Source organism: Propithecus coquereli, unplaced genomic scaffold, assembly GCF_000956105.1.
Source record: "Propithecus coquereli isolate 6110/MARCELLA unplaced genomic scaffold, Pcoq_1.0 Scaffold115, whole genome shotgun sequence".
NCBI classification, from domain to species: Eukaryota; Metazoa; Chordata; class Mammalia; order Primates; family Indriidae; genus Propithecus; species Propithecus coquereli.
This window is the reverse complement of record NW_012135525.1, coordinates 5,154,506-5,182,005: the sequence shown is the minus strand read 5'-3', so window position 1 is coordinate 5,182,005 and position 27,500 is coordinate 5,154,506. Positions and strand designations below refer to the sequence as shown.

The window sequence follows — 27,500 nt, the reverse complement described above, 5'->3', positions numbered from 1 at the left end:
AGTCTAGCAATTTCTTCTCCCCTACAAAAGACAATGCCATCTTCTTCCATTCCATGCCATGGATATATAGGACACAGTGACTTCTATCTGCATTGGTTCCTTCCTCTCCATCAGTGACCCCTTACATATTCAGTTACTTCAAAGTCCAGGCTGCTAATCATGCTATTATCTGGCCCCATAATTCCTCAAGTGCTTCAATTCCAATGCTACTTCCACTTAACCATGTCTGGCCATCTCAGCAGGTTACCACAAATTTCCAGGATCTCAAACCTTCTGAACATAATCCCCATCCCTCCCATCTCTTCCAATCCCTGCAAATGAACTTATCCCGTTCTCCTTATTATATTAAATTTCTGGGTTCCTCTAGGTTCTTACAATCAATCATCCCACTTAGAGTCCTTCGTGGGAAGCATATGAGGCTGTCTCCAAAGTTTGATTCTGAGGATACCAAACAGTCAGTGTGCCCATCTAGAAATATTCCCCCCAATGACCCACTGAGTCTTAGCTACCTCAAAATCCTCTCCATTAGAACTGTAGAGTTTATTGGTAAGCAAAAGACTGATGCAACATTTGTTCACTTTCCCATTCCAAGATTTAGCACTGCTTCTTTGTGCTTGACACATCTCTCTTGGGTAAACCCATTAAGCCCATAACAAGATTTTTGGTTTTTTTTGTTTGTTTGTTTGTTTGTTTTTTCATATTTATAAACTGGCTCCTTAGGCCAGGAGAGGATAAACTGTAGAGTCAGTCCATGCCAGCACAAGACAGTTCCATAGCCAATAAGCCTCAGAGATGAGGGAAATAAGGAATCTATGTAAGGACACCGAAGCTTTTCCTTCAAGGCCAACTGGCTTATGGCCGACCTTACCTCTTTGACCTTGGAATTTCAGGTAAAAAGTGAAATGGAAACAAACTCATATTCACTCAACTGATTTTATCCAAAAGTTAAGTGCAGAATACCTTCAAAGTATCTATCAGATAAGAAAATAAAACTTTTTTCCTCAGCACAAAGGCCATGAGCAGCTTTTGAGGTGACCATGTCCTTTTATGGAATGATGACATAAAAGCTGGATTGCGCAAGTAGAATGGCAGAATGATAAAGAAGGCCCAGAGTGACTCAGAGCTTCAGCCTGCTCCCCGGGATGATTGTACAACTCCAGACACTCAACTAACCATAATTCTTGACTTACAGACAAGATCGGGCACATTCAGGGTGGTATGTCCATCGCTTACGATACTGCGGCCTCTCTCTCATGTCTGACTGATAAATAATTATGCCAAGCACATATGTCACTTTTACAGCACTATTTATTACTCACTCCCCAAACTAGGCCTTCAGATGGCTTGTTGGCCATGAGGAAGCCTTAACCCTGAGTGACTCTGGAGCAACTTGTCTCATTCCATCCCCGAATGGAGCTGATGGCTGAATTCTACAAGCCCTGGGAAACTGGAAATAGGGTAAAATTAATGAATGTTCAAACTGAAAGGCCTCCATACCGTATGATCTTACTTATAAGTGGAATCTGAAAAAGTCAAACTCACAGGAGAATAAAACGGTGGTTACAAAAGGCGGGCAGTGGGGAGGTGGCTGGGGAAGGGAAGACGGTAGTTAACAGGTACGAACTTTAGTGAGATAGGAGGAATGAGTTCTGGTGATCTACTGCACAGCACAGGGACTGTAGTTAATAATCATGTATCATATATTTCAAGATTGCTAAAAGAGAGGATTTTAAGTGTTCTCACCACAAAGAAATGATAAATATTTGAGATGATGAATGCACTAATTAGCTGCCTTTAATCATTCCAAAATGTATACACGTATTGAAACATCACATTGTACCCCATAAATATATACAAGTATTATTTATCAATTAAAAACAAAATTAAACTTCAAAATCTGCAAAAAATACCCTCAAAGGGCTCCTGGAGTTAGATCAATTCAAAACCTCCTTCCCTAATTTTACAAATGAAAACTAAAAAAAGTTGCTGTGATGCTCTGTGATATACAGACTAAGAGTTGGAAAAAGTAGTTTGAGGGCCCAGGATGGTGTGTTTTCTCAGGGAAGGAAAAATCCATTAGTTTTTTTTTTTTAATACATCTCTTATTTTCTTAATTGATATTGAAGCGGGAATGGGCTCTATAAGTGTGCAGAGAATGGAAGCAATTGTTTTCCTCATTTTATTTTTCAAGCACCTTTCTGATCTATTGAATGCTTTTCAGTTATATGGACGTGGTGAACTAACTAAAACCAGGTATTAACGTGGACGAGACACTGACAGATCTCAAGTCTAGAATATTTTCCAGTCAGAATTCAAGAGACCCCAACCCGTAAAATTCCCTGATGTCTTACAGAGGCAGAGTCAGACTGCTCAGGTGAATGGTCGTAGGGAGATTTAATCAGTTTTTCAGAGAAAAAAAAAAAAAGAAACTTCCATACCCAGTCCCAGAGACACCAAAAAACATGGGATGGAGGTGCGAGTCCTATCGGGAGACTCAGGATTAAAAACTGGGAGCTCTGGACTTACAGAAGAAAAGTGAGACTGGCAAGAGTCAAGTTTATACTCATGTCAAACGAAAAAGAGAAGTTAGTGAGGTTTTCAACCCACTGGGAAAGTAAGGAAAACACACACACAGACAACACACATAGATATGTTACGCCATGTATCGCCATGCTGGGCAGAGGGGACCTCGGGTCAAGCACCAGCTCTGGAACCAAACCATAGCTGAGCCCCAATTGTCTGTGGCAAAGCAAGTAGAATAGGAAGTTCAAATAGCAGAAGTGAGATTTGGGGAAAGTATAATACACATATGTAGCATCTTATAATTGTTATTATTTACATACAACATTAGGGTCCAAGGAAACATCTGGAAAATACTTGTGGACATGCTTTTCATGAGGCTCAGGAAACTCTTTTTTGACTTTAGACTTGCAAGTCAGCATAGAAGAAAGAGTGTAGATATGGAACTGGTAGGTTGTTTTTAGAAAATTATACGGGTGGGAGGTGGTAAAATAAAAGAAAGGAGCAAAGAGCAAGAAAGGGAGGTAAAATGACAAAAAATTCTACCTTACATGTCCATTTAGAGATGGAAGGAGCACTGCTGTGCAAAACTAGCTGTACAAAGAGGCCAGAGAACAGCTCAGAGTCAATTAAAAAAATACAATCAATAACAACTGATCATGTTAGTCAAAAACTAGACACAACCATACAATAGATACAGCAAGGCAAATGAAAATCACAACTACATGCCAAATATGGATGAATCTCACAAACATAATATTGAGCAAATGAAGCCAGAAACAGAAGAATACATACAGTCCATGCATCAAAAGCTCAAACAGCAGTTATCTTCGTAGGGGAGTAGTAGTGACCAGAAGGGATTACAGAGAAGCACCGGTGATGCTGGAAATGCTGTTTCCTGATCTATGCACTGGTTACACACTTTGTAAGAATTCATCCGTGTGTACACTTACAATCTGTGCACTTTTCCTTGTGATTTTCTATTTGCATTAAAAATATGACAACAATGTTTCCCAGGTGTGTTCCATAGGACTCTGTTGCCTAAGGAATGTCATTAGGTGGTTCTTCCATAAAAGAGTTTGGTTTCAATAAGTTTGAGAAATGCTAGGAAAGATGCAGTTAAATAGATTTCCACTGTGCAGGACGTCTCCATCAACGAGTGTGAACACATAGGCCCTCCTGCATGGCCTCTGCCCGCCTCATGCTGCACGCCTTCTCTAAGGTCTCTTAGGGTCTCCCAAATTTTGGTCACGACAGAAACTGCGTGAAAGAAGGTGGGTCTGCACATACGGGTTATCCCCCCAACTGGAACAAAACCACTTTCAGCACACACTCAATGTGTTCAACCAGTCTGGATCGGCAGCGCCACCTTCGCCCGAAGCGCGCACATCTCAAACATGGCGCTGCCTGCTGTTGGAGACGCGCAGCTCCATTCAGCGTTCCTGGGCTCGTGCAATCCCAGAGCTGTGAGCTGGCACATTTCATGTCATTTGCAAATATAGTGTAGCAAAGAAAAGCAGATTTTCAAACAGAGCTTTCAAAACTGTGATTTAGGAATGCTCAAGCAATCTCAGCATTCTCATGGGTTTCCAGCTCAAAACAGAGTTTCTCTCAAATACTTGAGAGCTATCACGAGTCGACTCTCACAATCACCTCATTTTTCTAGTCATTTATGTCAAAACAAACCATTGCTTCTTTACAACTAGCATTTTGCTTGTTCACAGGGGGGCAGACAGCTGTGTTCATTGATTCTCTTAAACTCTTTTTCACTCTTGTTACCATGAGTGAAACTGTGGAATTTGAAGCCTATCTCTATGCACACACACACACACACACACACACACACACACACACAAACAGATTTCTATTCTCTTATCTTTAGGACATTTTTTACAACTTTAGCTATTTTACCTGGTTTAACCGGGAAGCTGGTTCACCTTTGGCTATTTGTTTCTACCAAATTCTACCAAAAAAAAAAAAAAGGAAAATAACCTAAATTTAGTTAAATATCTTTTGTGGAGGGGAGAGAGGCGGAGGAGGGATGCATCTTCAAAATGCCAAATAAACTATTTGCCTGAAGCTCATCAGTTTTCTTCCAGGCATCTGATAATCAAGTCTGTTCATTCTCTTTGCTGTGATTCTAATCAGACATACCATATACCACTCATTGCTTCTTAATTTACAGTGAGGACAAGAAAAGCCAGACAGAGTATTCCAAAGCAATGTCTTAAGCCAAGGCATTCATAATAGGTATCCTAATTATATTATATTTATTTCAAATAGCAGAATTAAATCACATATTTCAGAGAAAATCCAGAACAAGCTGATTAACATTGTGATGTCCAGTTTATTGGGAAACAATTTGGATTGGAAAATGTGGCTTTATGTTTCAAAGCCTACTAAGAAAACCATATTGCAAACACCAAACTGTATCATGTTCAGTGGATAAACAGTAAGCATGATTATGTTTGAGACTACAAAAGCCATTAGGAAAGGGGGAGAGAGAGGGAGAGAGAGAGGGACAGAGAGAAATACGCAGACAAAATAAAATTAAGAGAAAATGTTATAAATGTTAACTGTCACAACCATGGTTATACAACCCTGAAGCAAAGTTGAAAAGAGTGTAATGAAATGATTGCTAGACTTGGGTTAGGGCCAAGATGTGGGGAGCAGTCTCACAAACAAGATTTTAAATGTGTTTGCTCCAGAGTAAGGAATAACATTACTAATTGAACAAAGAACTACAAGCATGACAAGTTCCCTTAAAAGCAGAAATAAAAGTTTTAATCAGAAAGAATTCCTAGCATTGTGAAAAAGAATAACAAGTCTATGATTGGCTAATTCATGTCCATATAACCAACAATGATTGCACCTACCTCATTTAAGTCCTGCTGAGTTTCAAAAGCATCCTTTGGCCAAATGGCAGCCCTCTGGTCTATTCTATAAAATACAAAGGAAAATTATTTCCATTTAAAAGAAAGCTTTCAGTAATGCACATTTGAATCTGGCAGCTATAGATCTGACCAGGCCTCTGTTAAAAACCCTCGGTGGTGTCCCACTGCCTGAAGAATAAAATCTAGACTCCTTACAATGGCCTGCAACATATTACAGCATTTGAACCTGCCAGCCTTCCTGGACCTACCTCCTACCTCTCTCACCCTTGTTAACTACACTTCAGCCACCCTTCTTCTGTTTCTTGAACATATAGCGCTTGTTCCCTGTTCAAACCTTCACACTTGTTGTCCCTGGGCCCAGACAGCTCTCCCCCCAGATCTGCATACAACTGACTCTTCTCATCATGTATGCATCAGCTCAGCTTACATGTCACCTCCCTAAGGAGGCCCTCCTGACCTCCCTAACTAGAAGTAGTCCTCCCCTCACCCTACAGAGCACTGTCCTGTATATTTTTTTCTTAGCACTTCTTGCAATCTGAAATTATATCTGTTTGCAATTCCATACTAAAAATGTAAGCTCTAAGAAAGCATTGACTATGTCTACTTTCTGTACTGCTAAATAAATCCTCAGTGCCTAGCACAAATTCAATAAGTTGTTTTTGAATGAATGAATGTGATGTGACACGGTTGTTTCAGAAAGGTACCATTTGTCCACTGAAGACAGCTTTTGGAAATTTCATCCTATCTCTTAACTTCACAATAAATGTTACAGTCATTGCTAGGTTACATGGTGCTCTGGTTTGGATGTGGTTAGACCCCACCAAAACTCATGTTGAAATCTCATCCCCAATGTGGCAGTGCTGGGAGGTGGGGGCCTAGTGGGACATGTTTGGGTTATGGGGGTAGAGCCCCCATGATTAGATTAATGCCTAGGGAGTGAGTCCTCATTCTCTCAGAAATGGATTCATTCCCTGGAGAGCTGATTGTTAAAAGAGGCTGGCTTCCTTGGTTTCTCTCTCTTGCTTCCTCTCTCACCACAGGATCTCTCTGCACCCTCTTGTTCCCCTTCCACTTTTGACCATGAGTGGAAGCAGCCTGAGGCCCTCATCGGATACAGCTGCCCAATCCTGGACTTTGCAGCCACCAGAAACATAAGCCAAATACAACCCCTTTTCTTTATAAATTACCCAGCCTCAGGTTCTGTTATAGCAACACTAAATGGACTAAGACACATGGTGAAACTGGGTTTTGTCACTACATAGCTCACAGTACAATAAAATGAACTTAAGACAAAGTATATCTGCTCTGAGTCAATTTTCTTTAGTTTAAAATAAAACACACAAAACTTCATTGCTGGAAGATGCTTAGGTCTAAATCATGATTTGTCAAATTCTATGTTCCAATGGCATCTATTAAACAGCATTCAAGTTTTTCTGTAGCAGTTTACATGCTATTATATAATAAATGCATTAAATTATAGTTATTATCCTTATAAAAAGGCCATCTATCTTATGACTAAGAGATTTAGTCAGTGTTAAGTCATTTATAAAAAGATTTATTTTGGGACATAATTATTCACAGTTATCATTCTGCCTCAATTTGATTCCTAAAGAAAGTATATGTATCTTCTGAATGGACAACAAGATTGATTTCTGAATGTCATAATGCACATTTAAAAATGCCACAATCCTAATTTCTTCAAAATATTCTGAAGAATGTAAAGTTCTCTCAATCCATAGGCATTGCTAACTGTGCAATTTATTTCTAGTGAGAAAAGTAAAGAGATGGTAAAAGAAGAAAATTGTGAAGGTCAGACTAATGTCTTCCATGCCTGCACAAGCCAGCATTCCCCCACTGGGTGTGAGAAAAAACTAAGGTTCCCAACCACGAGCTCAGGCGTTGACAGATCCAGTGAGAGAAGATAGCGAGGAGGAAGACTGCTGCCTCACCCACCCAGTGCCCATCCATCCCCTGAGCCACAAACATAATGATTTCAGGGCTTCGGAAAACACAAAGTAGTTGTTTCCCATAAAATAGGGGAAAGGATTTTTAGGGACAGGGATTAACCCATCCTACCTAGTAACATGCTAAACTTTGAAAGGCTCACAGTTTCTTTGTAACCTACAGTGGTTCTCAAACCATGTTTCTACAGAGTAGCACCAGAAAAATGGAAGAGTGGTGTTCTTTAATGTAAAGAATATTTATCAGTTTATACTTTTCAAATATAAATTTCTCTAGGGCTTTGGTGCCAGCTCCTGCGGATGAGTGACAGCAGATAGTAAAAACAATAAACAAGTACCAAACATAAATGGAAAGAAGCAGAAATATACTTTGTTAAAAATATATAACATATATTACTAAGATATAGAGAAGAGCTGACATGAAATATACTCATATGATCTTCCAGGAAAACTACTCTTAACCATTACATAAACCTCCAGAACAAGTTCAAAAACTGTGTTCAAAAGCATCAAATGTACTTTATTTTGGTAACCATCTGAATGTCTACTATGTGCCTGGTTCAGTGTTGGGGAAACAATAAACAGAGTCTATGCCTTAAGGAGGCTTATAATCCAGTGAAATCTTAAACAGAGGGCAAAACAAAAGAACAAAGAACCTTGAGGCTATTTCAGTAAATCAAGGATCAGGGCCCAGGAGCTGATGATATGAGAATGGTGGAGAGCAACTGGAGAGGTAGAAAGAGATAAGAGACATTTTCAAGGATAAAAGCAATGGAGAGGTTTTGGGTATGGATTCAAAGTATGGAATAAAAGAGATGAGGTAATCAAAATTATTACAAACTTTTGAGCCTGTGTGACAAGGAAAATAGCAGGTGGTTTTTCTAACAGAGAGAAAAACATGTAATTTTGGAGGGAAGAGAGGACACCAGGCATAAAGAGAGGCAATTTATGAGTTCAGGTTTAGATATTTGAAGCTTGAGGTGAGGCTGAAATAGGGAAGTAACAATATCTGGCCAGGGTTCACCCTAGAACTAGGGCACTCTGCAGTGTGTTCAGCACAGCACAAGTGATGATTATGACAATGATGCACAGTGGCCACAGGTAAGTTCCTGTGGGCAGGTTCTGCATTGTTTTTTTCCTTCATTATGTGACCAGAGCTTTGCACGGTGTCCAGCACATTCTTAACTTTTGGATAGGTGGATATGTTAGGTAGATAGTGAGGGATTCCAGCTCTCCTAGGGACAAAGGTGGGCAGCCATCTTCATGCTGCTCCACCTTAATCCTGCCCTGAACAACTGCCACATCTAGGGGAAGGAGGAACCCCCGGCTAATCTGCAAAAGAATGCGGGGAATTCCCCAGCCTGCAGGCCAGGCAGCCCAGGCACAATAGGATTTGGAAAGTGTTCTAGACTAACCTAAGGCTAATTATCATGTCACTGACTGTCCATCAAAGTGGTTCAGTGGTGACATCTGACCCATGAGGAGGGTCCAATCCAGACACTATAAAACAAGAACCCAGACCATAACGAGAACTCTTTTCTTACGACAGGGGGCCCGTTCATCGTCTATGGCGAATGTGTGTTGCTTTTGCTCTGTAAACCTATCTTGCTCTTCTTCGATAAACTTCGTTTCATGCTTGCCTTGCTTTTGGTGTGTATGGTCATTCTTCAGCCAAGAGCACACCAAGAACCAAGAACAGACAACTACCACCTGACAAATAAACTAAGAAACAGAAAAAACTAAACCCAAGAGTGACATCTTGATCTACCACTTACTAGGTGTATACTCTTGGGCAACATGTTAACCTCTCTAAGTCTCAGTTCTTTATCTGCAAAGTGAAGATACTAACAACAGCTATCTACCAGGATAATTCATGATGTGAAGGACAGTTCATGAATGATGCTTACTACTACTGTTAGTTCCATTAAATATAATACATACATTCTAAAATATATACAAAAATATATTAAAATTATTATATAATGATGATAATGGTATGTTTTGTCAATAATAATTGAAGTCTGGTTAATAAATAAGCTGAAAGAGAGAAGCAATAAAGTCCACTGAGTAAGTCTCTAGAACTGGCCAGTTAGGAGACAAAAGAAAGATAAGAAAATATGAAAGGTAAGAAGCTTATCAGAATATAGCCCTCTAAATACCAGAAAGAAAGAAATTATTAACATGAGAAAGAAGAGTGACAAGAAGAACCTAACAATTCACCAGACCTTACTACTTCACGATGGGTCTGCCAGGTAGTTTACTCAGATTATTTCATTTAATCCTCAAGGTAACCATATGAGATTAGCACTATTCCATCCACTTGACCTAATAGGAGAAAGGGCAGTAAAGTAACTTCATCCATTCATTCAACAAATATTTTTTAAGCACCAATTATGTGCCAGGTACTATCGCAGGTATTGGGAATAAAGCAATGGATAAAACAGTCTGCCCTCATAGAACTTATATTATCATGGAAGGAGAGAGAACATAAAGGGATAAACCAGTGATGACCTATAGTGTACAAGATGCTAAGAGTTATGGAAGAAAAAAATACCAAGGCGAGGAAAATATGCCATGTAGGACAATCACCCAAGCTTACACTGCTAGAAAGAGTCAAAGTTACCTAGAGATAATGAGGATGAAAGGGGAAAAAGAAAAGGCCACTAAATTGAAAAAGATAAAGGACATAGGTAGAGGAGGGAAAAGAAATGAAAGCTTCTCACTGGAGAAGTTTACCAGTGAAAGAGGAGAACTGGAACAGTAGCCAGCCATCTCAGATTCCCTTCTCTTAAAGATCTTTAAAGATACTGCTTGAACCATTTTACAATTGTGCCTGGAATCTGGCTTACACACAAAAACTGGGTCACACTGAACACTCCCTCCAATTCTCTTGCATCCCTGCACTGAAAACAATAATAGGAAAGTGACTAAACAAATCTATATCAAATGCCTGCTTCTGAAGTGGGCCAAGATGAGTAAGCTAGTCAGAATAGTCTGCCAATTCCAACATAACCTTGCCCTCTAGCCCAGGCCCAGGCAGTGGGAGGTGCAATCTGCACTCCTCAGAGCCCAATTATGGTCCTCAGCAGCGATGAGTGTGTGATGCCTCCAACCACTACCACCACCACCACTATCACCATCACCAGCACCACCATTGCCACTACTGCCACCACCATTGCTGCCAGCACTGTATAATTCAAAATAAAACACTTCTCAACAGAGAAATAAAAAAATTAATTGCATGCTTGGTATTAAAGGAGCTTCTCCCTGGATTCAAGGATTGCAAACTTGTGGATAATCCACTGAAATGCAAAAAAATGTCTGGGTCATCCTGTAGTGGCCTTCTCTCAGGAGGTGCACCAAAATTCAAAACAGCAAGACCAACTAAGCATTAAGATATTTTTCTTGGCCTAAGGACAGTGTCAAACCACAGGATGTCATAATTTGTGAAAAAGCCACATTTTAGCTTGGGATTTTATACTTACATCAACATTTTATATATCAAGAATTAAATTACTGGAGGAAAGTGTTCCCTGTCTCAGTGAAAAGCTCACTCATCTAGCCAACAGCTGATGGAGGGCATCTGAGAGTTATCTGACACTTTCCTCTCCCTCAAGGCTAAAAGCCAGTTTCTTACCAAGTCCTACAATTTCTTATCCCAAATAACTTTAACATCTGTCCCTACCCCTCTACCTGCCCCACTACTATCTTGGGCCAAGCCACCATCACCTCTCATCTGAACTACTGGATGACAGTAGTTTCCTCCCAGTCTCCCTACATCTCCTCTACTCTCCCCACACCATCATCCACATAGATCTTTCACTACCAGTCTGCACACTGCACTTAAAATAAAGACCAAAATCCTGAAAGTATCCTACAATGCTCTCAAGGATTTAGTCCCTGTCCACCTCTTCAACCTCAGCTCGAGCCACTTTCCCTCCCCGAGCTCCAGTGACACTGAATTCTTCCGGTCTCCCGGGTGCACCATGCTCCTTTCTAGCACAGCCCTTCACATGAGCTGTCCCTGTCCCAATAATGCTCTTCCCTCTCCATTTTCTCTCCTAATTAACACACTCATCCTTTAGGTGCTAGATAGCTACCAACTGGGTCTCTCTTATATGTTCTTACTATGTTCTGATCTTGTATTTCTGCAGCATAGCATGTCTCAGTTCCTAATCACGTATTTGTATATTTGATTGTCTCTGTCTCATGGCAGTAAGCTCTGAGGATCAGGGATCACAGAGTCCTGCTTAACATTTTATCTCTAGAGCTAATCCTGGCATATGACACATAGCAGGCACTCACGTGTGTTAATAAAGCATTCATCCTAGGGTGATGGGCAGCTGCCAATGATGGTATATCACTGAATGTACGCAATATCTATAATACAACCAGTGCTCTCTCCTCCACCTATAGCATGCTGGCAGAGCCTGCAGGATGGAATGACTCTCATTCCCATAAGCAAATACATTTTTCCCTGAGGAGACCTACCAAAGATTAGTGAGTGGATTTTGAACCCACAATTTAGAAAACCTGGGCAGAAAGAGTAAAAGGAGTGCATCGAACACACTTTCAGAATGCTTCATTTAGAATCAGAGCCTTAGAACTGAATAGCACTGACCTCAGATCGCATCTTAAGAATTCAAGGTATTCCACTGCATTAACCAGAGCCTCTTGTTAGAAAGCAACACTCGGAATACACTAATGTATACCCGGATGACTGCTGGCTGGCTGTACGACTGCTGTTTCCTGAAACTCTTTCAAAAACAAAAGGTATATCCCAAGAGGACAACCCTCTGAGCAAAACACGCTTTATATACAAACAATAGCTCTATATGCAGACACAGACAAGATGCCAATAAATTCCAGTAATATTATTAGCAACAATAACAACCCTCAACACCAGTAAATATAAAGTTCCCTTCTCTAGGGAGTCTAAGCCACATTGAAAACATTCTCTTATGGGTTCTTAACCAAATGTTTGCTAAAGGACTGAGGTCAAACACTGGGCAGCCGACTTCAAAGATAAAGAAACAGAGGCACAGAATTTAAAATTGTCCCCAAAGAGACTACTGAGAGAAAACAGAACTAGAAGTCAACAGAGGTACATAAAGTGACGTTCCAACCCATGTATCACTTGTCCAGATCAACAAACACCCACAGAGAGGACAAGAATGTTGTGACTAGAAACAGAACACTGATCCCCAATAGTATGCTCTGCCAAGTAGCTGGGACCCCAGCCCTACCCTCATCTCCCACCTATATTCCTGTGCAGGTTAGAATCAGCCAGTATTATTAAAACAGATATTCCTGGGCCGCAATCCAGATCTACTGAATCAGAATTTCCAGAGGAGCAGAATGGTACCTCTAGTTAACAAGCACTCCAGGGGAACCTTAACTGGGAAACATTACCCTAAAGGTCCAAGGGCAATAGCCTGGGAAGAGAACAGTGGCCAAAGGGCACAGGTGAGGGACTTCTGTGAGTACAGAAGTGAGACATGGTGTTTCTGGCCGGGCCTCCCAGGGGACACCTTCCCACAGAGGGAAAGGCTGTGTCCCTGAGGACATCATGAGAAACTCCAAACAGGAGACAGCCCAGCTGCCCTGGAATAGGAACCACTCCTCACTCTGCTGAGCTGGAACAGAGACCAGAAACAGCCAGGACCACACCAATGCCCGGAACATGGGTGAGCAGTGAGGCAGGCACACCGGGCAGCGTCAGTATTGGCAGAGGGAAGGAGGTACAGTAGCCACGCGTGTGGTTTAAAACACCCTGTGATCCAGAAATAAAGAGTGTGGGAAGGGATATTGAGGACACAGGATCCAGCGGGTTCATTCATGGGGACCAAGTGAGATTAGAGGCCCTAATATTACCTTATTAGCAGTAATAATGAGAGTAGCACCTGGTTTGCTGAGCAGGATACAAAGCATTTTGCTTGCATCACCTCACTCATGCCATTCACTTAGTAAATAATTATCAGACACCTGCTCCCTGTGCCAGGCAGTGCTCAGCCTAGGAGACAGTGGTCGTAGCTGACGTGTCAGCTCCAAGGACAGTTCTGCTCACTCCCATCATCCCACACCAAGCACCTGCCAACTCGGTTCACTCTTCTGCCTCAAGGTTTTTGCCAGGGAGAGCTCATTCCCTCAGCCTGGATGTGTGGCAGAGTCAACTCTCCCGGGGGCAACCTGTTGCCAGCAGAGGTGGGAGTGTGTGGATAAACTCTGAAGCCCCCAACTTTCAGAGGGCTAGGTCTGAAGCACTGTCTACATGGTTCCTCAGAGTGGTGACCTACCAGGCTATGAACCTGTTGTGGGCTCTTCCTCCTTCTCCATTTCCTGTTTCCCGGGACCATCTCCCTGCACCCGATTTCTCCTACCAGGCTCTGCCTTCAGGAAAACCTAAAGTGAGAAAGTGGTGACAGAGTGGACATAAGCCCTGTCTTCCTAGAGCTTACAGTGGGGGAGAGAGAAAAAACTAATCACATTAATAAAGATTTAGATCAGGACCAGATGCAGCAAAGGGCACAGGGAATGGCAAGCAATGGAGGCAATTTGAAATACAGGTAAATATTTCATGAATAGTTACAACTACATATTGTACTGGGCCCTGTGATATTACAACCGATACTTGGACATCCAACACTTTAACTTTTAAAGCATCAATCAACATAGCTTTAGAAACAAAAGAACTTAAAGGCATAGGGGATCTGTGTAGGCATTAATATTAACCAAGCCTAAATGCTACCTGTTCCCTATTAAAGATTTTCTTTCTGTCCCAAAAGGAAAGAGTCATGAGTCTCTATCCTTCACCTGTCATCTTCCTTCTGTCTCCATTGTCACCAGCACCCTCCCACATGGATGATATATTAGCTTCCATGGTGTCCCCCTGAGTACAACACGCAGTACCCAGGGTGGTCTTTTTAAGATGTAAATCTGAGCGTGTCACTCTCGTTTATAACCTCTAATGATTTTTCTCTACACTTAGACAAAATCTAAAATCAACACTGTGGCCCCCAGGCCCTGAGCAGGGTGGCCACCGCCAACCTTTCTGACATCATCTGATACATTCTCTCTGCAGTTCACTACACTCCAGCCTTTCTTGTCCTTGCTGACGTGGACTTGGCAGGAGATGAGCAGCACCTGGGTCAGTGTCAGTCTGAGGGTCAAGGGTGAGTGAAGGACTGTAAAGGCAAGTTAGAGGAGCCCTCATCTCTTCCTGCCTTTGACTCACTCAAGTTTGGCCAGGCACACCAGACCCTTTTTTGCAGTTACCTTAAAACTGGTTCTTAATTCCCTTCTTCTATCAGTTCCAGGTTCTTCCCATGCCTCCAAGTCACCCAACACTATACTGACTTCATCTACCCAGTCCTTTTCATCTTCAATACACTTCTTCTGATACCAAGCTCCCTTTCCTTTGGGGAACTAGCCCTCCACTGTTCCACATGCAAACGTGAACATATGGCCTAAGGTAGGCCAGTTCGTTTCTTTTCGTACGGAAGTCGTAACTTGAGCAGGAATAGAAGGCTATTAGCACTGGATAATCCAATGGTGGCACTCCAGGGAGACAAGTTCTTGCCATTGAGATTCCAGAAATTCACAGACCAGGCTTGGTTCTTGCCCTTCCCAGGTCCTGACTATTTTCCCTTAGCTGAATTTTGTAAGCTCAACCCATAACCTTTCATTAGACCCCTTTCCTTTCCTGAGTCAAACAGAGTCAGTTTCCATTGTTTGCAAGAAAACACCAACTACCTTTCTTCTTACAAATACTACCATTACCAAGAAACAACCAGTTGCCTAGGTCTCCTGCACGACACACAAACAAGATCAGCAAGCTTGGCAGGAACTATACACTGTAAAGGACCACTTTCTTGATTCCTACTTTTCTTTTTTTTTTTTTTTACTAGCTTTTTTTTTTTTTATTTCAGCATATTATGGGGGTACAGATGTTTAGTTTACGTGTGTTGCCCTTGGTTCCCCCCACCAAGTCTGTGTTTCAAATATGTCCGTCCTTTGGGTAGTGCGCATTGCACTCCTTGTGTATACAAATACCCGTCCCCTTCTCCCTCCTCTCCCCTCCTCCCGCTGCCCTCCCCCTTCCCCAACATCCAATAGATGTTGTTCTGATATGTGCATTTATGTGTTGATTAGTTAATACCAATTTGATGGTGAGTACAAATGGATCCCGTTCTGTTGCTCTTGTGGTGCCCCACTTTGGATAATGGGCTTAAGTTTAATCCAGGAAAGTGTAAGAGGTGCTAGATCACTGTCGTTTCTTATGATTGAGTAGTATTCCATTGTGAACATATACCAAATTTTGATAATCCACTCATGGATTGACGGGCACTTGGGTTGTTTCCACATTCTTGCAATAGTGAATTGTGCTACCATAAACATTCGGGTGCGGATGTCCTTATCGTAGAATGTTTTGGATTCCTACTTTTCAACCACCACTATTCATAACCATCTTTCTCTTTGAAATTATCTTAATCACATGTCCAAGCTGAGTGAGAGAGTCCAAATCACTGGAATCTCAACCGGCAATTCAGGAAACCAACTGGTCCAAGGTATGTGTAGTTTTTGATTCAACTAGAAAGAAGATGAGACCTAACTTAAAGATGCATAGAAAAGCAGGTCTATGAAGGCAGTCTAGATTCTGTGAGGGATGGATATGGAAATATGGCAAGTGCAGCCAGTGTGCGTAAAAACAAACTAGAGCTTGTGAAAGACCTGTTACATAAAGGACCATAATGAAATATGGCCAAGAGAGGAATGAGGGTATGGATGGAAACCCAGAATTCCATAGGATTGCCTACCCAAGAATCAGTAAGCAGGAACTTTACTAAACTACTGAACCTATGAGTTCAGCATTATGCTAAAAATTCTGCACATTCAAAAGAATTATAAGAAAATAGGCATATGTCTTATTTGAAAAGATAAACCAAAGAACTCTTGAGATTAACCATGTACATAATTAAGCTGCATGTGTTGTAACTGCAGAGATCAATGTGGGCTGCTATGAAAAGAGAAAGTGCAGGAAGAGCTGGAAGTGAGCTGGGCTCTGAGACAGGGCTGAAATTTAGATAAACGGAGGGGAGAAAAGAGAACATTAGAGGCAAGGGGGATGTGTGGGCAGGCCCCAGATCAGTACTGTAGAGCTAAATGAAGACCTACACGGAGCGGGGAAATCAGGCTCCCGTGGAAGAGAACATAACTGAGCACCTATCGCGGGCCAGACCCTGGGTGCAGCTGGATGTGTATTGTCTCATTTAATCCTTACAACAGTAGCTCTGAAAAGTAGGTATTTTCATTTCCATTAGATGCGTGCATCTGAAGAAATCAAAGCCCAGAGAAGTTAGGAAATTTGTCCAAGGAAATAGCAAAGCTGGAATTAGCATTCAGGTCTGCTTACTGCCAAGGCCCCTCCTCTTCACACTGAAGTATCTGGGATACAATTCCTAGACCCTTCCCAAGGTCTCTATTAGGTGTGCTTGGATTTAGTCAACAGGTTGGGTGTGGCCAAAATTGTTTCCTTATATTGGTGCTAAATTTAAGGCATTGTCTAAGAAGCCTCTGACACCTGGCTTGTTCCTACTTCACACCTGCTCAACCTTCCTCCTCTTGGACCTCAACCCACTTGAATAGGCCTTGGTACTTCTTTTGTCCCTAGTATCTGCAGGGTCCTAGGGGTGCTCTTGGTAAGAGCTCTGTGCTGCTGGACTCCTAAGAGATTGGGTGGTGCTCAAGGGTATGAGAAGAGACTTTCTTCTGCTTTTAGCCACAGCAACATTCAAGGAAACAGGTAGCTAGGACACAAATTCTGGTTTTAAACATCATCTGAACCTATAAAAGTCACCTTTAATATTTGCTTTCTGATCCCGACTGTCCCAAACCATAAAGGCCACAGGTGCCACTGAAAATTCATTTTAAGTTTCTCCTAGTTAACCAAAATATAAAATAAATCCACTCTCTCCTAATACTCTCCTAACATTCCTGTCTGCCCCAAAGTAAGATACAACAGTTAATAAATAAATAAATACATAAATAAATAAAGCTAGAGAAACATATGTACTATTACTTGTCTTGCATTTATAAAATTATCACTTTCCCCAATAACAGACTTAATAGAGGCTTAATGGGGACAAAACTTGGAAAGCAAAAGCACAAAGAATATTTTTTAAATCCCCCACAATCATCCCACCTCCAAATCACCACCAATAAAATATTGATTTATGTCTTTCCAGTATATGTTTCTGTACATAATAATATATCAAGCAAAAATAGGAACACATTGCAATACTGTTAAGTAATTTCTTTGATTCCACTTATGAACAGATAATGAACATCTGTCCATGTTAATAAAAACACATGTAAAATAGGGGTTTTAAATAAGGTATCCATCATGAAATTTGGCGTTTTTTAACAGGGTGGTGGTATGCCTCCCAGGGGACATTTAGAAAATTTAGGGGCTATTTCTGACTGTCATGGAAGCTGGAGATGCCTGCTGGCATTCTGTGGGCTAGAGGCAAAGATGCCACACACTGACAGGCATGGGGCAGTCAGTCCCACACAACAAACAATTGTTCCATCCCCCGCATGCCTTTCAAATGTCCTCTGAGTATGTGAGAGCCAGAAGCACTTTGCCCTTCACACAAACTGAACTAGAAAACTGTGAGGGCTAGTGGATGAAACAGAAACCTCTAGTGAATACATAAGTAAGGGGGAGGGATGGGATTGAATTGTCTCAAACATTCTACCCAGAGCCTCCATCCTATGATTCCAGCACATACATAAATCCAACCACATGACTTTCTATTTAGTTCTTTCAAAATTATCGGCCGGGCACTGTGGCTCACGCCTGTAATCCTAGCACTCTGGGAGGCCGAGGTGGGTGGACTGTTTGTTTGAGCTCAGGAGTTTGAGACCAGCCTGAGCAAGAGTGATACCCTGTCTCTACTAAAAAAATAGAAAGAAATTATTTGGACAACTAAAAATATATAGAAAAATTAGCCGGGCATGGTGGCACATGCCTGTAGTCCCAGCTACTCGGGAGGCCGAGGCAGGAGGATCTCTTGAGCCCAGGAGTTTGAGGTTGCTGTGAGCTAGGCTAACGCCATGGCACTCACTCTAGCCAGGGCAAGAGAGTGAGACCATGTCTCAAAAAAAAAAAAAAAATTATCAATTGTTCATTATATTCCTATATTCTTCCATGATCAGTAACTGAAACATTTGTATCCTAAATGTCATTTCAGTTAACCATAATCCTATGCCTTTGACCCTTAAGCATAAACCAAGGAAACCATAAGGGCTGTACATAAAGATATTTTTAAAAAGATGTTTCCTATAGAAATATCGATAAATATAAATCCTGGCAGTAACCACAATATCAAGTACTTTAGAATTAGTTAAGTAAATGATGGTATAACCACAGAATGAAATACAGTCATGTGTTGCTTAACAACACAGATACTTTCTAAGAAATACTTCATTAGGCAATCTCGTCATTGTGTGAACATCACAATCTACTTACACAAACCTAGATGGTATAGTCTTCTACACACATGGGCAATATAGTGTAGCCTGTTGCTCCTAGGCTACAAACATGTACAGCACGTTACTGTATGGAACACTGTAGGCAACTGTAACACAGTGGTGTCTGTGTATCTGCATACATCTAACCATAGAAAAGGTACAGTAAAAAATATGGTATTAGAATCTTATTGCACCACCATTGTATACACTGTCTGTCATTGATCAGAACATCATTATGAGGTACATGACTGTATTTACAACCATTAAATATGATATAGCATATCTGATAATATGGAAAGTTATAATACCAAGTGAGACAAACAAGTTACTTGGAAATATAATGTAATCTCATATATCTAAGGTAATATAATATATAGCAATGTATAATATAATGTAACATAAAGAAATATCATTATATATATAATATATTATTAGAAACACATTTATTCATATAACATAAATATTATATATATTTTTTCCATGAAATGTTTTAAGCCAGCATTGGTTAAAGATAAATTAAAAAAAATACATCTAGAGGGGATAGGCGGCAGCTGTATATCACTATACATAACATATGTGTGTGGGGGGGGTGTAGTATTTAATGTAAATCTTGAGAAGGAATTAGCTTGTTGACAATTATTAATACCGTAACAGAAGTATGGGAAAATAGCTATTGCCTCATTGGGAAGACGAAGAGTCAGTTAAACAGCTTCATTCTAGTGGCTTCAGGAACACTGAATACTTAGCCAGTTGGTCAAAGTTCTAAATTAGGTTTAAGTTTATATATTTTCTGCTCCTTTAATTATTATTGAAATATCTCTCTTAAATCTATTCTATGTTAACCCAAGAAGCTTTCCAAGATGTTCAGATGTTAAGGACAAAGTTTTCTGTTTGGTCTTCTAGAAATATCATTTCTAACAAAGGGCTATAATGACACCAAAGCTTGAAAAACATGTTTCTTATGGAAACTGTATGTTAGAATATTTGTTATAGAAAATTACATTTGTTTACTTTAGCCATAAATGAATTCCCAAGCCTTGTGATAATTAAACTACTGCTCTATTACTCAGCTTCTGGTCTTATGTTAAACAAGCACACTATTATATATAAATACGGTATAGTCATAACACATTCTTGTCTAGCTTTCCACTCTAGGGCCTGTTTAAAATGTTAGCAGATTCAAATCCCCATGCATCAAGAAGCCCCTTTCATACACAATTCTTTTTTATGCCAACATTAAAATAATAGCAACAACGTAAGAATGTACACTAAAATGGTAACAGCAGTAATACCTGAGTGGTAAGATTACAATACATTATGTCCTTGGGATTTTCTGTATTTTTCTAATGTTTCATTTATTTTATTAGCAGTCGTAGTGGTAGCAGTATTTTTAATGAGAGAATGTCTCTGAGTTTCCTTTTTATCCTTATGTTTAATCATTGTCTGGTGAAAGTGCTAACAATTTATCAAATGACCAAGGGCAAACTCCTTAAAAAAAAAAAAAAGGTAGGCATTTCAGATTCAGAGTTTCATTTCCAAAATAATCAAGTGTGGGCTCTTTTTCAATCAGCAGTTTAAGGATTTGGTGTGGGATTTTTGTGCTCCAAAGCAGGGTGGGGGAATTATTTTTATCTTCAAGAGCTTGTATTCTTAAGCTAAAGTCTTTTCCATGTCTAATCCTTTAAATATCTGGAGTGTTGAGCATTTTCAATGTTAGAGCCTTAAGGAGCCTTAGAAATCATTTAACACAAACTCCTTACGTTAGAGGACAGGACTCAGGAATTTGAGTGAAGTGGCCAAGGTTGCTTGATGGATGTAATCCTACATTTCTTAATTTGAATATCCTTTGCATTCCACCAGGATATTTCCGTGCCCGTGGGGAGAGGCAAGGGAAGGGAGTAGCTAAGGAGAGGAGGAGCCCCCACTGTATAACTCTCCCCATGCAGTATACTCAAAGTGAGCCACGTTGGAACCCACTCATTATCCAACTGTACATCAGAGAGTCTCAAAACATTGTGAAGACAAGCTGTTTGTTTTATCTCTATGTTATCCACACTCCTCTTGTAAGAAAAACAAGCCCAAACAAAACATAGGAGAACACTAATGAGGAGGAAGAAGAACATGCTGGAAACATGCAGAGCTCCTGCTCTGGTACAATCCAACAAGGGGGGATCATTCTTTTGTATTATTAAAAATCTTTGGGTGCTCATTCCCTTATTCATTCTTTCTCTTTTTAGCAGAACTAAGACTCTGCTTACTCCAGGAAAAACATTTCAATAAGAAACAATTAGCTATTACAACACACACGTTGTCTATCTCAAAAACAAAAGATGAAAAGATTTATCCCCCATGGAAAAGCTGTTGCCAACAAAACTTCCTCTTTCTATAAAGCAACAAAGCCCCCAGCTTTTTCTTTCATCTGGAATGTCACAAAAATAGTGAAAACTATCAAAGGCCTTTATCCTTGCTAAGGATCTTGGCCTGCCTCTAACAGGGGACTTCTAGATGAAGAGCCAATGAACTGGAACTCACAATGTAATCACCAACCTAATTAATAGTAAGACAATGCTATAGAATAGCTCCTGTTTATACAGACAAGTTCTTTAACAACATTAAAGGTTTAATGCTGTCATAAATTTTAATATAATATTTTAAATATAAGTGAGTTCATCATTCTCAAAAGTAAATTTACTTAGCTGAGTAAGAAATCCCTGACTTCGTTAGTATTCTCTTACATTCATAAATTTCCCTTTGTCACATCTGAGGGTTTACAGGATTGGCACTGACTTTAGCTATAAAAATCAGTCAAACTGATGCATATTCATCAAATGGCTGCTCTATACAAAGTGATGGTGATTGTCTTGGTTCTATTACCAAGGGGAGTGAGAACTTGAGCAAATCACAGCCTCACTAGATGTCAAACTAGAAAATGAGAGAGTTTCAATAAATGATCACTAAGGCTTCTTCCAGCTTTAACTAAATGCAGTTCTGTAATTTTTACATGTTTTGAAAACACCAGATATTGAGGAGTGTGCCAGAGAAGTATAACACCCAGCACTTCCACTCGTATGCACTGAAGGTCCATGTAAAAATGCAAACATGTCATCTGGGAAAAGATGGCATTAAGACATCATCAGCCATCACCATATGATAAGACATTACCATCCAGGAGGAATTAGCTCCAGGCAGCCTCAGAGTCCCCAGGAAGAGCAGTTGCCAGGAAGAAAAGGATTGAAGCAGGCATTATAAATCAAATACCTATAGAAGCTGGGCGAAGAGCATAAATAAATGAGGAGAGATAGGTAAGAATCATGCAAAAATGAAGAGCTGCTCCTCAGCTCCAGTTAATTGTTGCCTTGCAGGAATGTAGGCCCTGGGTTATCCCATCTTCAGGTTCTTCCAAAGTTAAAGACAAAAATGTGTAAAAACTCCTGATTTATGCATATTGATTCAAAATATTTTAATGTTATGTGAGCCAAGCATGTCTCCAAACAAGATATACCTGTAGGACACCAAATCTGAGGTCTCTTACGTGGGACACTGTACTGCCAGGAATATAATATAGGAATGGGGGAACGTGGCAAATGGAAGGAGGGGTGCGATGCAAAAAGACGGAGGCAGCAAAAACTATATCTGAGATTGACTCTGCTGAGGGAATTCGGAAGAGAAGGCAGACTTGGAGGTAGGAAGACATTAGGACAGGGGTTCTAAACCTTTACTGGGGTCATGTGCTCTATATGAAATTCTGATAAATGCTTTACAGATTTTCCCTGGAAAAATAAATGTACATGAGGTAGACAGTAATGGTCCCCCAAAGATATTCATGTCCTCCTCCATGTCCCTCCTCTGTCATGTAATCTTACATAAAAGGGACTGTGCAGATTTAATTAAGTTAAGGACCCTGAGACAGGGAGATTATCTTAGATTTTCTGAGCAAGCCCTATTTAATCGCATGAATACCTAAAATCAGAAAATCTGTCCTGCCAATGGATCAGAAAGAGATGCAATGTTGCTGGCTTTGGAAGAAGGGACCACGAACCATGGAATGTGGGCAGCCCCTGGAAACTGGGAAAGGTAAGGAAATGGACTGATTCTTCCCCAGGGCCTCCAGAAAGGAATGCAATCCTGCCGACACCCTTCTTTTGGCCCAGTGAGACCCATGGTGGACTTCTATCATAGAGGACTATAAGATAATAAATCTGTGCTGTTTTAAGCCAGGACTTTGTGGTCATTTGTTACAGTAGCAATAAAAAACCAGCAGAGTATATACACACTCAAACTCTGGCAAAAAACATTCATAGAACTTCCCAGAGCTTATGCACAGACAGAAAAAGGCTCCTTGTGCCAGAAAGAGCCCAAGATACAACATGAGAGCTGTCAGAGCTATACGTATGAAACTATTTGGCACACATAGAAAGATCAATGCCCACCCCATGATCTCAATCAGCTTCAAAATTTCACTTCTACAAAGATGGGTTCATTCTCTGAACACTACTCCTTCAGGTGTCACCGAAATAATGTGTGACCCCTTGGTGGCATCTGGCTACGGAGAGATCTTTCTTCCTTTTTTTATAGTGTGCATTATGTTAATAACTTTCTCCCCTCTCCCACCCCCAAGAAGGCGGCATTTTACACCTGCTGAGATTTAGCCTGGCTTCTTCCTCACTCCAAGCCAAACCTAGGTCTGATGTGTCCTATTACAGTATCACGTTTCTATCAAGATCCTGTTCAGCAAAATATGCCTGGACCTGGCCAGATGCTGGCTTAAAACAGAAGAGGAATGTTATCAGGAATGTGAGCTACCTGATTCAAAGTTGTTTTTAGCCTCAGATCTCATTTCACTAGTTCATCACATTTCACAATCCCTATATTATTTTGAGATGTATTTTTTTTTAAGTTCCATTAGCATGTCCCTGGGTGACGCCACCATGGTTGTGATAAATAACTGTAGTTTAAAGGTTACCTGCCCAATCTAAATAGTAATCTAACAGTACTAGACATAACTGGCCTAACAGCACTCCTGATCTGTGACTTAGCACCAGATCCTGCCATTGCTGACACTGATGCACAGAACATTCTGGAATGCTGCTAGCTCAGAAACCTAGGTCCTGTGAAAGTGTGGCATGGAGGCTGAGTGGGAGATGCAGAAAAGGACAAGAAGGTACTTGGGATCCTATGGAGGTTTGCTAAGGGGTAGAGGAAGAAAGACCAGATCTACTTTTACAAGCAGAAGTAGCCAATCCTCTGGGGACTGGAAGACAATCCTGACTTTAGGAGGAAGACTGCCCAGTGACCCTGTATTTTCTTTTCCTGGCACACAGAAGAGGTCTGGGAACTTCCTAAAATTTTACACAAACTTGTGTGCCTCTTTCTGAGGCAGGGCGCCATAGATTTCTAAGAATACAAATAAAGTGAAACTCCCCTGCTCATCCGCAGTATAAGAATTGCCACTCTATATGTTCCCTCATAAACCTTTTCTCATTCAATACTGTTAGCTCTCAACTAGTCATATGTAAATGATTCCCATCACAAAATCCGATTTAATTTCTGCATTGCCCTCTCACACAGTAAAACTACCAGTTAGCCTTTCCACTATAGGTGGGATACAAAATGGTTTTCAGTTTACTGACCATCAAGCATCTTTGCTAATCTTTGCTTAGCATCTTTTAACTGCTAATACCATTTTCCTTATTGGCCTCTGTCAAATATCCACCCCCAAAGGACCACTATATATTCTAAACACAAGCATGAATAACTTAAGTGTGAGTTTTATTTGTTTCGTTTTGCTTTTATACTATTTTGAAATACACATGGGAATATAGTAGACCTTGCTGAGAGAGACAGTCATCAGGATGGTGGGTCGTTGCCTAAGTGGATTCTAGCCAGCCAAAAACAGCTTTATTATAAGAAGTCCTCAAATAAAAGGGAAAATGTCCTGATCAGTGGAAAAATGACAAGGTTGAGTCCAACAGGTATTATCTATCGAGTAAAAATAAACATATAAGAGATGGCAACTTGTGAGGAGGGTTATTAAATGTGCCCATAAATCCACTTGGATAGTGATTCACCTTACCTTTGGGGTTCCATGATTCTAAACTTAGTATAGTGGATATTTTAATGCACAATTACATAGCACAGCAAATCTTCTCTGTAGTTGTTGATTCATTTAGACTGTGATGCCTTAGAAAAAAATTCTAAAGGTCATGCTCAGAAACACAGCCCCCCCTTTCCACCGAGTAAGGGCTATGATTACACCGTACACAAGATCCTACAAAGACAGCTGACACAACTAGCGGCTGAATTCTTTCTTCTGTTTACTTCCAGAAGAGACTTTCCATAGACAGCTGCAATGTCGGGCTCCTGTCAGAATGCCATGCCAACCTTTCTGCAGGCAGCTTTCTACCCACATCCTTGCCCTGGCTTCCGGGCAGTCTCCAGCAGGTCTAGTAGGCTAGAGAGGCCACCCCTGGGGCTACTTCAGGGCTGAGGTCACTGGCTCAGCCTTTTTCACTTGCAAATGTCTTAATGTCTATCAGATTTAGACTCCTCCATAAATTGGGACTATGAGTACTTAGCTTTATGAGGAAGTGGTGAAGGCCAAATGAGAGAATATGTAAAAGCAGTTGGCATGGTGCCTACATGGTCATCATGAATTTATCATGATCACAGAGGAAAACCTAGTCCCCTCTAGTGTGGAACAAAGGGGACAGAGTGAATGAAATTAGCATTTCTCTCCAAGGGCCAGACGTGTCTCCACCCTTTCTTGAGCCTTAAGGTGGATTATCTTCAAATAGGAGAAAGAGAAAGTAGGTCATTCACATTTCTCTTAAACTCACTCTGGGATTCTCCTTCTAGGCCCCTTTAGGCAGTTTCTCTGACTATAAGGAATGCCAACAAAAGTCAGAAAGCCAGGACTCTTGCATGGGGGTGGCAAGCACACAAGTTAGCATTTCTGGGAAAGAAGCCCCAGGCACAGTGCAGCTTCTGACAAACAAAAGGCCCACCTTGGTTGAAGTTGCACTGTTTCTTGGCACCTGAAGGTATTGTTTTGTGGACTCTCATGAGCTGGAGCTCCTGCTTTCCCCTGATAGTCTGACTGGCTGGGCATCACATGCTCTGTCTCCTGCAAGAAGAAACAGCAAAAGTCTGTGAGCTGTCAGCAGCGATCAGTTCCACAGCATTCCTTGGCTGGGAGGTGGGTATCAGGGCAGGGGAGCAGCAATACCTAACACACTCTACTGATTGCAGTGCAGGAGGAGAGCCCATTCGGTAGTCCAAAATTTAAAAAGCCTCTTTCTATCAGTCACTGCAAGATTACAGAATAAAGAAAAAATAATAATAAATCTAACATTCAAAAGCTATGACATAGCCATACAATAGAGAACTTCATGGACATCAAAAATGATGCTATAGAAGAATATTTAATGAATAGATACATCTGAAAATACGATTCATAGAACAATATTTATAGCATAGGCTCATTTTTGCAAAAACAAAGCATGTATGAATGTTTACACACATACACACACACACACACACACACACACACAGATTGGAATAAGTTAAACCAAAATCTTAACAGTGACTAATAACTTCAAGATGTCATTTTTGTTTCTTTTGGGGGTCCAGATATGCTTTATAAATTTTCTACAATAAACAGACATTTCTATAATAAGAAAAAAATTTAAGTTAATCTGAAAATTAACGAACAAACTGTTTTTATAAATTCCAAGCCTTAAGTGTGCTTGATATCTCTCACCCCCGACTCCTCCCCACCCACACACTGTAGCCATTGGCTACACTGCATCTGAAGAAACCACAACAGCGGTCATCCATGATGCAATCCACTCATTAATTTAGAAAACCTCCAGAGTGCTAAACTCTCTAAAGAATATCATAAACACACCCAAGCTAAAAACAATCTGGATTTAACACAAAGCCACACAGACACCAAAAATGAAAGATTCACATATGTCCAGCAGTTGCCCTACTACAATCTTTGAGCCATGCTTTTCCTTAGAATAAAATAGCCCCTCTTTACATGATCAGTGAGAGACTGAAACAGAAATCCATGAGAGAGGCAGGCACAGAGAAAAGGCCATGTGATGACACAGTGAGAAGACAGCTGTCTGTAGGCAAGGAGCGAGGCCTTAGAAGAACCTAACCCTGTTGGCGCTTTGATCTTGGACTTCAAGCCTCCAGAACAGATAGTCTCTGGAAGCTGGAGGAATTCTATCGAATCTTGTCAATGATCCTCATGGCTACATTTTTCCCAATGAGGATGTGCTGGGCCACTGTTACCATGGTGAAGTCGCCCTTGATGACAGTGCAGAGGAGCTGGTGTTTGCCAATATGGGTGTCCTCAGCTGAGGTGGCCATGGGCCCTGCAGCATGTTGGACTTAGTGCTGGGCTTGAAGGCAAGATGTCTCAAGGGCAGCTTAAAACTGGGAAAAGCTGGTGAGAACCTTGGTCTAAATTACCTCAAAAGAAGATCACTTCCAAAGACCACCCGACAAACTGATCTTTATAATGGGATTAAAGCACAATGTCAAACTAAAGTAAAAATAAACAAAAAACTCAAATACTAACAAA

The 27,500-nt window shown here is 40.8% G+C and overlaps 1 protein-coding gene across 5 annotated transcripts in view; it reads right to left on the bottom strand.

Moving 5' to 3' along the window:
- Window positions 1-27,500, bottom strand: part of FAM13C (family with sequence similarity 13, member C) — a 126,055-nt gene that overhangs the window by 62,782 nt on the left and 35,773 nt on the right. For all 5 annotated transcript variants that reach the window (XM_012657586.1, XM_012657573.1, XM_012657597.1 and 2 more), the window contains 2 exons: window positions 25,912-26,030; window positions 5,397-5,460 (listed from right to left, as the gene is read on the bottom strand). In XM_012657586.1, coding sequence (XP_012513040.1) covers window positions 5,397-5,460; window positions 25,912-26,030 — 183 coding nt within the window. The remainder of the gene's footprint in view (window positions 1-5,396; window positions 5,461-25,911; window positions 26,031-27,500) is intronic.